General features: G+C 50.5%; 1 protein-coding gene across 3 annotated transcripts in view; it reads right to left on the bottom strand.

Moving 5' to 3' along the window:
• Window positions 1–12,448, bottom strand: part of rapgef1b (Rap guanine nucleotide exchange factor (GEF) 1b) — a 44,642-nt gene that overhangs the window by 9,895 nt on the left and 22,299 nt on the right. Inside the window, exons 4-12 of one of the 3 annotated variants that reach the window (XM_010901108.5) lie at window positions 10,143–10,299; window positions 9,597–9,685; window positions 9,341–9,493; window positions 8,231–8,290; window positions 7,569–7,683; window positions 5,815–6,001; window positions 4,732–5,208; window positions 3,611–3,822; window positions 868–1,035 (exon numbers count right to left, since the gene is read on the bottom strand). In XM_010901108.5, coding sequence (XP_010899410.2) covers window positions 868–1,035; window positions 3,611–3,822; window positions 4,732–5,208; window positions 5,815–6,001; window positions 7,569–7,683; window positions 8,231–8,290; window positions 9,341–9,493; window positions 9,597–9,685; window positions 10,143–10,299 — 1,618 coding nt within the window. The remainder of the gene's footprint in view (window positions 1–867; window positions 1,036–3,610; window positions 3,823–4,731; window positions 5,209–5,814; window positions 6,002–7,568; window positions 7,684–8,230; window positions 8,291–9,340; window positions 9,494–9,596; window positions 9,686–10,142; window positions 10,300–12,448) is intronic. The other 2 variants (XM_010901109.5, XM_010901111.5) reach the window with 2 other exon arrangements.

Below are 12,448 nucleotides of genomic sequence, written 5' to 3'. Positions count from 1 at the left end.
GAAGTAGGATTTGATTCAGGGGGCAGGAAGGGGTGGAGGCCAAGGAGGAAGGAGAAAGATGAGAAGCAGGACAGGAGGGGGAATCTGTTTTGCATCAGTTCAGGTCCATGTCCAATACATTCCATTAGGTCCCACAGGGGGATGCACCACTGCCCTCTGAGTGGAGGGTCCAGCTGTGTGATATACAGGTTCCCCAGAGCAGCCTTCCTCGTGTGAGGTCATCCTGCTCGGCCTGATTGACAGGATAGACTTCCGCAGCACACATTAACCCATTCAGTCAGCAGTGAAACAGCAAATTAATCAATAAGCTATCAGAAACACACAGCATGCTTGGCGACCAACAATACACTGCAATAAATGCTCACACAGGTCAAGGGTACAGGAGCAGTCGGCACAGTAGAATCAATGTGGGAACCAGGCCCAGAGACACACAACAGAATGTACCAAGTAAACACACAACCAGAACACGGCCCCACACAAACACAACCAGAACACGGCCCCACACAAACACAACCAGAACACGGCCCCACACAAACACAACCAGAACACGGCCCCACACAAACACAACCAGAACACGGCTCCACACAAACACAACCAGAACACGGCTCCACACAAACACAACCAGAACACGGCTCCACACAAACACAACCAGAACACGGCTCCACACAAACACAACCAGAACACGGCTCCACACAAACACAACCAGAACACGGCTCCACACAAACACAACCAGAACACGGCTCCACACAAACACAACCAGAACACGGCTCCACACAAACACAACCAGAACACGGCCCCACACAAACACAACCAGAACACGGCCCCACACAAACAGCCCTCAGGAGGCCTGCCATTAGAGAGACTCACCATGGGTGTGGTCAGCGAGGCATGTCCACTCAGGTAAGAGGAGCTAGAAACTGATAGGCTGAGGCACAGGCCAGAGCCTGCCTCCTCTGCCGCCACCAACAATGATGGCTGGAGGTGGCACGACAGAGAGGAAGACGAAGAAGAAGAGGGGGAGGAAGAGTGTGAAGCCTGAAGATGAGAAAGAATTTTAAAAAAATAGGAGGGGAGGGATAAAAGAGAAGTGAGAATAGTTGGAAAATGCAAGAAACAACCAATATTGAGAAGGGAATGAAAGGAAAATTAAGACAGAGTTACAATGAGTTAAAGATCCTGAGACTGGGAGAAAAAAAGTTAAGCAAGAACTAGAAGACATCAGCAATGACATGCAGAAATGTAACAACAAGAGAACACACAGAAATGACACTGACACTCAACATAAATCCAGTGTACTCGGTCAGAAAAGGTTATCGCAGCGGTCAGAACCTGAGAGGATAACACAGAGCAGGGACTTACACTCAGTTCAGAGAGGGTTCAGATCTCATCTTGATACGCTAAACCTGCAAAAGCCGCTCTTTTGGTCTGATTATAATCCCAACTCTACAGCTCCACGGAAACCAGGCCAACCATAAGCAGCCCCCCCCCCCCACCCCAAAGTCACACAAGCATGTAAAGCCTCTAACATGGGGGCTTATTGGACTGGACGGCGAAGAGGCAAAAAGGCTCACCCACCCAGGTCTCAACCTCATCAAGCCCCTTACACCTCCAGCCAAGACTACCAGCAGGGATACAGGGAGGCGAGATACACCTACTGTCGAGTAATACTTAACACACACCAGCAAAATCAACGTCTGGGAAGTCTTAAAAACAGACAGTGGTTGGTTGCTGGCAGAGGACTGATGGACAGGAAAAGACGCTCTTACCGGCTGTACCATTTGAAGCGGGCACTACCTTTCTCCCCCAATGTCCATTATAAGAATGGACTTGGAGGAGAAACACACGGGTTCGGTGTAGCTCACTTGGGTGCTTTCAGTCTTCAACGAGGTTCCCTACATTTCGGCAAGGTCAAAATCGGCCAATCTATGTAGCCTGCCTCCTCATGCCGCTCTTCTTCTTAACAGTATCAGAAAGCGGTTTCCAGGATGTGAACCCTGGTCGCAATGACAAAGATTGACTCCAAGACAGTGACTTTCCAGCTGTAGCACTTGTAAACACAATAATTATGATATTTCTCTTTTAATACTCAAATCTCCGATGGCCCGAATGGACCGTCTCACAGCGTTTACCGCCACAGGTTAATGTAGAGACTCCCACTCCTACTCTTGACCAATCCCTATTAATATGTACAAGTATGGGCAAATCAAATCTATCTGAACTCCAGCTGACCTCCTTAGCCCCTCTCCCCACAGCTCTCCACGCTACAGACCATGCTGTCTATCAGACATTCGTCTCAATTAACCTTTGGCTTGACCGGGATTAAGATAAGAGGCCCGGGTCTGATGGGGACTGATACAGAGGAAGACAACGAAACACACCGTTAGACTGAACAGAAACAGGGCGAGATGAAAGAGATGGAGAGATAAAGAGAACATTGCAGAGAAACGAAAACTTGCTGGAATACGGCTCTAAACTGTCATTCTGAGCCAGAATATAGCCAGCTATAACGACCAGCCAGGAACAAACATCCTACAACGACCAGCCAGGTACAAACATCCTACAACGACCAGCCAGGTACAAACATCCCACAACGACCAGCCAGGAACAAACATCCCACAACGACCAGCCAGGTACAAACATCCCACAACGACCAGCCAGGTACAAACATCCCACAACGACCAGCCAGGTACAAACATCCCACAACGACCAGCCAGGTACAAACATCCCACAACGACCAGCCAGGTACAAACATCCCACAACGACCAGCCAGGTACAAACATCCCACAACGACCAGCCAGGTACAAACATCCCACAACGACCAGCCAGGTACAAACATCCCACAACGACCAGCCAGGTACAAACATCCCACAACGACCAGCCAGGTACAAACATCCCACAACGACCAGCCAGGTACAAACATCCCACAACGACCAGCCAGGTACAAACATCCCACAACGACCAGCCAGGTACAAACATCCCACAACGACCAGCCAGGTACAAACATCCTATAACAACCAGCCAGGTACAAACATCCCGCAACGACCAGCCAGGTACAAACATCACACAACGACCAGCCAGGTACAAACATCCTATAACAACCAGCCAGGAACAAACATCCCACAACTACCAGCCAGGAACAAACATCCCACAACTACCAGCCAGGAACAAACATCCTTTTGACTTTCCACTCCACAATGCTCAGAGCTGTTTCCTGTTACGTGACATAATGACCCTGTTTAGCATTCACCTCCACAGTTTACAGGTTCCAAACCGCTGGCTGCCAATGACCTAGACACAAGTCAACTGTCCTCTGGGGCGTCATATAGCTGAAATGACCCACATGGGATTCAAACCCCTCACCTTTGACCCCTAGGCAATGGCTACTGCTGTGTACTCCACAGCATGCAGCACAATGACTTTACTGTATTGGCTTCACAAAAGGGGAATTCAACTTTCACCTTTCACATTTCCAGTTTTCATGCCACATTTCTGACAAAGATCCAAGTTAGACGCGTTAAATCCTCAACCTTAACCTCTGCAGTTTTTAACTGTCCAGGACTCCAGCCTGACCTTGTGAATGACCTCCACAAAAGGACACCCTAACACTCACCAGTTGTCTCTGTTTTGGGGGCAGGGCCGGGGGAGGGATGGCGAGCAGAGACTCATGGACCGAATCAGTGCTGCTGAACGAGTCGTCGAGGCCGTAGACGTCCTGGAAGCGCTTGTTCCTCTGTTCGTAGATGCTCTCGCTCTGCGGTGTCTGGTAGAACACAGACGGCTGGGGCTCGGAGTAGTCCTCCACATACCGCATATACGCCAGGACTGAGGGGCGGGGGGGACGACGACAATGCAAGATGCCAAAACATTTATTTGATGATATATCGTCAAAAATCACAAGCTGTAAATGCATCAATATTTAATAATCCATGAAAGTTATTCATAATAAAGTGGTGAAAATGCACACCAGCAGACCTCTCATTTGTGGTGGAATTATTGTGATAGGAAAGAGAACCCCTTTGAACACAATATTAACTCTTCTTATTACTAAGACTGAAGTGATATAATTTGACAGGAAATTAGGTCATTACTTGGTAATAACTGATGTCATAGTTTTACCGGAAACAAAATCATAATTTGGAAGGAAGTGAAATAACTGAGCCTTCTGTACCCAACCAGCTACGTATCCGTCCATTGTGTTGGTCCTGGAGTTCCCTTCCTCCCACGATTCTCAGGAACCATTTCCTAAACATGACCCAGTAAAACTTCACTGAAGCTGCCCTTTCTGCATCAGTGTTGATCCTAAACCCCTCTCCTTCACTACACAAAAAATCCTGACAAATTCATTACCTCCCCTTCTCCTCCCCACCACAACCCTGCTCCCTAACCCATCCCCTCCCCTCCCTCCTACTTTCTATCCTTTTCTTAGACTTTCCCTCGATGGTCTTCATGACCTCTTCCATCTCTTTCATTCCTTTTCTCCCCACTCCCCACTCCACCCTCCACCCTCCCCACTCCACCCTCCCCACTCCACCCTCCACCCTCCCCCCTCCAACCTCCACCCTCCCCACTCCCCACTCCACCCTCCCCACTCCCCCCTCCCCACTCCCCCCTCCCCACTCCCCCCTCCACCCTCCCCACTCCCCACTCTCCACCCTCCACACTCCACCCTCCCCCCTCCCCCCTCCACACTCCACCCTCCCCCCTCCACACTCCACCACCTCTGCCCCTCACCGGTCTTGTTCCTCTTCTCAGGTAGTGGCGGAGGACTTGAGGGCACTTCGTCGTTCTCGTTCACCGTGTACTGAGTTACAAACACCTCCCCGTTGCTCTGGCCCTTGGGTGAGATAGGCGTGAAGACAGGGAAAGGGGGTGTGGCGTGCAGGAGCTCCTCCTCCGAGAGGTTTTCGTATTGGGAGGGGAACCTCTCGTAGAGGGTCCCCCGCGACGAACCGCCCACACACACGTCCATGTTGGGCGACACCTGGGAGCTGCGCCGCTTCTTCTGGGGCAATGCGGGAGGGGCACTGATACGGGACGGGTGCAGGGGGCTGACATTGGACCCAGGCTGGGGGGTGCAGTACTCACTGGTGTTCTCAGGGAGCGGGGATAGGGAGGTGACTCCTGCAGGGACCGTCTGGGGGTCCCCAGTGGAGGCAGATAGGTCTTGGTGGAGGAAGTCATAGTCCGGGTCATAAGTCTCTGTGTTGTCTGGACAGAGAGGACAGGGACCAGGTCAGAGACCAGGGAAGACAGGGACCAGGACAGAGAGGATAGGGACCAGGTCAGAAAGGACAGGGACCAGGACAGAAAGGACAGGGACCAGGACAGAGAGGACAGGGACCAGGACAGAAAGGACAGGGACCAGGACAGAGAGGACAGGGACCAGGACAGAAAGGACAGGGACCAGGTCAGAGAGGACAGGGACCAGGTCAGAGAGGACAGGGACCAGGACAGAGAGGACAGGGACCAGGTCAGAGAGGACAGGGACCAGGTCAGAGAGGACAGGGACCAGGTCAGAGAGGACAGGGACCAGGACAGAGAGGACAGGGACCAGGTCAGAAAGGACAGGGACCAGGTCAGAAGAAGATGCATAGCAAATAATGGATTACTGGAGACAGATGACCTGATGTGATGAGAACACATTTAAAATGGTGTGTCTTGATTTTTTTGGTGTGTGTGTGAGACTGAATGTGTCTGTGGGCATTTGTCCTTCATTCTACAAAGTAAAATCAAGTGATATAAACATTTATGCATGCGCTCAGGAGGAAAACGACCATGAAATGACCAAAGGTCATGGTATGTGTGTGGTCCTACCTAGCGTTTCACAGCTAGTATTTCTGGAGCACTGTCCACTGTCCTGTTCCATGGAGCAGAGATGCTCCTCAGACCTGCTGAGCTTCCCCAGGCTGCTGCAGGGTGAGATGCGAGGGGAGTCGCCCCCATACGACTGACTGCTCCCTGAGAAACGCCTCTGAAGATACTCCTGCTCATATTCCTGCTGCTACACACCCACACACAGAGAGACAGACCCAGACCCACACACAGAGAGACAGACACAGACCCACACACAGAGAGACAGACCCACATCCACACACAGAGAGACAGACCCAGACCCACATCCACACACAGAGAGACAGACCCAGACCCACACACAGAGAGACAGACCCAGACCCACACACAGAGAGACAGACACAGACCCACACACAGAGAGACAGACCCAGACCCACACACAGAGAGACAGACCCAGACCCACACACAGAGAGACAGACCCAGACCCACACACAGAGAGACAGACCCAGACCCACACACAGAGAGACAGACCCAGACCCACACACAGAGAGACAGACCCAGACCCACACACAGAGAGACAGACCCAGACCCACACACAGAGAGACAGACCCAGACCCACACACAGAGAGACAGACCCAGACCCACATACAGAGAGACAGACCCAGACCCACACACAGAGAGACAGACACAGACCCACACACAGAGAGACAGACACAGACCCACACACAGAGAGACAGACCCACATCCACACACAGAGAGACAGACCCAGACCCACATCCACACACAGAGAGACAGACCCAGACCCAGACCCACACACAGAGAGACAGACCCAGACCCACACACAGAGAGACAGACCCACATCCACACACAGAGAGACAGACCCACATCCACACACAGAGAGACAGACACAGACCCACACACAGAGAGACAGACACAGACCCACACACAGAGAGACAGACCCAGACCCACACACAGAGAGACAGACCCAGACCCACACACAGAGAGACAGACCCAGACCCACACACAGAGAGACAGACCCACATCCACACACAGAGAGACAGACACAGACCCACACACAGAGAGACAGACACAGACCCACACACAGAGAGACAGACCCACATCCACACACAGAGAGACAGACCGACATCCACACACAGAGAGACAGACCCAGACCCACATCCACACACAGAGAGACAGACCCAGAGAGACAAAGAGACAGACCGATAGACAGAGACCGACAGACACACACAAACAAAGACACACACAAAGAAAAAGAACAAGACAGACAAAGAAAAAGACAGGTAGAAAGATGAACAGATAAGCAGACAGACACAGATGTCAGCAACAGTCACAGATTCAAGAATGGATAAAAAAATTGTGTTTTAGGTTCCTGTAATGGGATCTTATCGAGACGGATCACACGCCGGTAACAGTTCATTTCCAATGGCTGCATTCCAAACCTCTCCACCAGGCCTTCTGTCATCCTGTGTATTGGAACTGTTCCCTAGCAGACGCCGTGCATTAGCCAATCAACTAACCATCAATCTGGAATCTGGTGAGCTAGTTCAGGGACACAACTAAAATACCTCAGGGTTCCCGAGGAGGGATAATGAATTTCTTTTTACAACCTTTACATTTGTCACGCGCTGACGCCCTTATCCAGAGCGACTTACACGGTAGTGAGTGCATACATGTACATGCGTCATGGTCGGACAAGCCCCCCCCCCCCCCCACCCCCAGAGATGTGGTATGTGTCGGTAGTGTGGTTCGGTGCCTACCCGTCTGTGGGCTCTGCAGGGCAGGCTGGAGCCCCGGCTCACTGGGGACACCACCGCCACCCGGGTGGGGGACGTAGCAGACTGGCGCTTTTTGGGGGGCAGGGCCGGGGGAGGACTGTAGAGAAGACCGTCAGTGAGGGGGGGAGGAGGAGGAGGCAGTTTCTGGGAAACCAGGCATACCAGAAATACAGTGCACATATGGCACTCACACACACTAACAATCACACACACTAACACTCACACACATTTTACAACTTCTTGAGCAGGGTTGCGGAATTAGACACTAACGGGCTGATATGGTGAAACCAACATCCCTGTGGTTTGATAAAAAAAAGGCCCCAAAAGCACACTGCCATCTTCACAGGACAACAGGCACACCATTAAATCAGCAGGCTAACGAGACAGGGGACCATCACTGTCATGATATGTACATACATATCATGTTTATATGACATCATTTCCACACGTTAATGCACAACAAGCCCTCCTGATTGGATAATGGATTCACTGTAGGCAACGATGCAATGGTGCATTATTAGGAACTCAAGCATGCAGAACACGGCACTCCGCTGTTCTAAGATGCCTCCATGATCCGGATAGCAGGGTTACAAAAGGGGGCGGGACGTCACGGTGCAGGGAAATGACACTATGGGCTAACATACGTGTCAGTCTTTGTGGATCCCCTTTGGCCAGCGACAGAGTGGTCAGTAGCCAAATATGCTCTGTTTCCCAGACAACGTGGAGAGAGGGAGGGAAAGCACAGAAGAAAAATATGAAGTGAAAGTTAAAAGAAAGATAGTGAGGCAGAGAGGAACAGGGAAAGCGACAGATGGAAGTGGAGTGGAACTCAATAGCCTAGTAGTATTTAAAGTTTTTAAGCATATATTTGCTCTATGCATATTTCATAGCCCCACTTCCCAAAGCTCTGGTCAAAACCAGTGAACTAGTTTCTTTGGACTAAACAGATGAGAGCAAGAAGGATTTCAGACTCAGTTAGGCCTCATTCATAACCACAACCTGATAATCATGTCAATCAGAAATCCTTCACGTAAATTTGGATCCACGGTTCCATTTTTATTTTCCGTTCCTCTTTGACAAAAAAATTATTTGCTTAAAAACCTGGCACAGAAAACTTTCTGCAACATTATCAGACAAATTGACCACTTCTGCTTATTTCTGACCACAGACGGTCGATACTGTAGGGTAATGTCCGATTTCTTTTTATAGACAAAGGCATGTGAGAAGTTCTCTCTCAAACCGGGGATTTTCGGTGAGAAACAGACACTTTAAGATGGACAGAGAAAGGTCCACTGGAAGTTGGATCAACAGCCAGTCTGCTTAGTGGAGCTGTGTATAGGGAGTAAAAGCATAATGGGGAATGTTAAACATCATAATTGAAATGTTTCTTATGACTATCTGATGGGTTAGCATCTAGCGCTTAGTGTTTTGTCAAGTGGAATCGCTAGTCCCCAGCTCTGAGCCAATCAGAAAATGGGAGAAGAAATCGCTAGTAAAAGTCCACAGGAGAGAGGACAGGAGGGAATTCTAAGCGCATGCACATAACTGATCGTCTACACAGCGTTAGTGTGAATGTGACAATCGCTAATCGGGAAGGGGTGCTATATGCTCTCGCGTCTACAAACCAAGCACCTATATGCGTTTAACTCTTTAAACAAAAAGGTCCAAAGATTTGCTCTGGTCTGGCAGATCTTTTTACATACTGTTGGTTACTTTGGAATATCTGTCAAGACGGCACTGGAGATGTCCCTCACCTGAGTGCATCTATCTTTGGGCCAGGTAGAGGGGGTTTGGGAGGGGCTTTGTCTTTCTCTGATGTCTCTTTCATAGCCTCTGTGGGCGGGACGGTAGGCGAGGTCTTACTCAAGATCTCCCTCTCCCGCTCTGTCAGCGGCAGCTCTGACGTGCTGTGGGGAAAACAACAGTGTGTGTGAGAGACACAGGGTAAGACAGAGAGTGAGAGACCGGAACGGTTCAGCCCGGCGTTTGTACGGAGACACGTCCACTCACCTCTCCAGCGTGACCACAGGTGGTGGTGGTTTGTTGGGGCTGGTGGGTGAGGGCTGCTCCTGCTTCTCGATGGTGAGTTTCACCAGCTCCTGTTAGAACCACAACTTCCATGTGAATGACTGTCAACCTCTTTCAGGATCTTGTATTTTTCCTTTATAAAGTGAAGAGTCAATCTCCTTATGCATTGTCAAAAAAAGCCTTATTCTAGGGTTCAAGACGAGGGTATTGAACCCCGGTCTCCGGCGCGGAGACATACGTGCCTGCAGAAGGCAGCCTTCCCACTAGACCACGGCCGTGCCCAAACCTCCTCCTTCCAACAGATGAAGATGAGCTCATTGTACGATTCAGAGAACATGTGTTACTTCAATCTACAGTAAATGGGTGGATCTGGGTCAAATGGATTATAAGCATTTTTGAGGTGCAATGTACTCAGATCTCAGCTTTGCACTTTTGGGACCATTCCAGGTGGCACCGTTGTACCAGGCAAGCAAAACCCACGGTACGCATCTGACCAACGTGTCTGGCCTGTCAACCATCCTTCCTCACCTTGACTCCATCTAGAACCGCCTTGATGACAGAGGTGACCGCAACCGCGTTCTCCTTGTCGGCGAGGTCGACGCTGTCCAGCATGATCTGGTCGGACCAGCGAATCAGGTTGGCCAGGCTCTGGTAGACGCGGTTGTGACACGACGATAGCGCCGAACTGAGGACAGGGAGAGGAGGAGTCAGGTTGTGAGTGACAGGTCGGATGGGAAGAAAGAGATGGGTGAAGGAGGAGTCAGGTTGTGAGTGACAGGTCGGATGGCAAGAAAGAGATGGGTGAAGGAGGAGTCAGGTTGTGAGTGACAGGTCAGATGGGAAGAAAGATGGGTGAAGGAGGAGTCAGGTTGTGAGTGACAGGTCGGATGGGAAGAAAGAGATGGGTGAAGGAGGAGTCAGGTTGTGAGTGACAGGTCGGATGGGAAGAAAGAGATGGGTGAAGGAGGAGTCAGGTTGTGAGTGACAGGTCAGATGGGTGAAAGATGGGTGAGGAGTGGAAAGGCAGAGGGGGTGAAGGAGGAGGAGAGGTGGAACAGCAAACTGATGCAGTGTTACAGGAGACAACGAGTGAAGGAACAGAAACTAATGGAACTTTGTCACGCGCTTCGTTCCCAACAGGCGTAAATAGTGAAGTGCTTATTGACAAGCCCATTCAGCGGGTAACGGGATCAAATCTCGTTAAACACCAATGCCTGCCGGGCCATCTATTCATCTGCCCTGTGCCCAGTCACACAGGGGGTTAACTCAATGTTTCCCCTCACAGGATTTACTTAGGATGTGTGAGTAGGTGTGTAGGTGGCTGTGCGTGTGTGTGCATAGATGGGACGTGTGGGTGACTGGAAAAAGTCTGTATTTGTGGAGGCATTAAGAGCGGAATGTGTGTGTGTGTGTGTGTGGGACGTGTTTGACTAAAGTATAGTGCCTGTGCTGAATGGAGGATTGACCAACACCGGGGCGTGGTAGAGGGGGAGACTGGTCCCAACACGTTGAAGCTCAGTCACCACTCCCAGAACCTCCCTCCACTGCCTCTTGTAGGACATGGCTCAGAGAAATACCATCTAGAAAACAGCCCCCATCCCCCCACCAGTGTGGGACTGCGGGGGGGGGGCATTCTGGGAACTAGACCTATAGGTTTCAGACGATTGGTGTGTTGGCTTCAGGTGTGGGGATGATGTCTACGGGTTGAACCGTCATATGTTGCCCCTCAGATCCTGACTGTCTGTGGCTCTGGGTTTTTTCCAACAAGGTGTGCATCAGGGAAGGTCAGACCCCCAGAGACCTATTCCTCATCCACTAGAAGACCCATTCATCACTCACTACTAAAACACAGGGCCCAGATAGAAAACCCTGTCACCTCTGACCTCCATCAAGGCTGACGGATGGTAGCGAGCTAGATGAGCGAGAGGATGTGTGTTGTGACACGCAACTAATTCCAGAGGGCGAGAGCTCTTATGTTCCTCTTAACAGGGCTTCCCAGGGAATGGCTGTTCTGTTACAAATGTTCTTAGATGAAGGGACACCGCCGACCTAACGAGAGCACTAAGCAGAATCGTCAACTGACTCTTAACCTTTACTGAACCCTCTTACCCTAACATAAATTGAACCAATTCCCCCTAAAAACTAATCAATTCGCAGGTCAGAACTCCTTAGAGATTTTCAAGTATTTGTCCTGAGACATTTTCACTAGGCACCGAAACGGGGGAATAACAAACCCTTGTCTTTCTTAGCACGTTATGTTTTCTACACCGATGATCAGATCAATGGAACCAGACGGTTCCTAGCCAGCTGGTGTCGGTGCTCCCAACAGCTACGGGTGATTGGGTTTCTCACATTCCTTTCCACCCCTGTAAGGCAAGTTCCAGATGAGGAGGGAGATACGGAGAGCACGAGAACGACAAAACAAAGCACCCGAGCGATGAACCATCGACAAACAGAGGAAGCCTGAGGTGATGCATGTTTGACTTTGCTAGAAGATCCGGTTGATGCGTCAACAGCGGTTGTCATACTAGAGGAACACAACCAACAGAATGTGTCAATCGTGGCAACAGCCATCCAGCGGTTTGCAATCAAACCGCTTTTAGGGTTCTGCGCCGTCTTGGCAACTGGGGACAGTTTGTCAACATCCTTCATGTTCTGTGAGAATGTAACCCGCCGTCCAACACACCACTCCAGGAGCTACATGCCCAGACTGGGACTGCTACAACATACGAGGACGGCCCACAAATGTCTGTCCACAGCAGTTGGACACTATATTTTCCGCAGACAGATGTTCTGTGTTGCTTGCCGATACAGTGGCCAACCTGAGGCCCACC

Source organism: Esox lucius, chromosome 14 (assembly GCF_011004845.1).
Source record: "Esox lucius isolate fEsoLuc1 chromosome 14, fEsoLuc1.pri, whole genome shotgun sequence".
NCBI lineage: Eukaryota > Metazoa > Chordata > Actinopteri > Esociformes > Esocidae > Esox > Esox lucius.
This window is presented reverse-complemented; position numbering and strand designations above follow the sequence as displayed.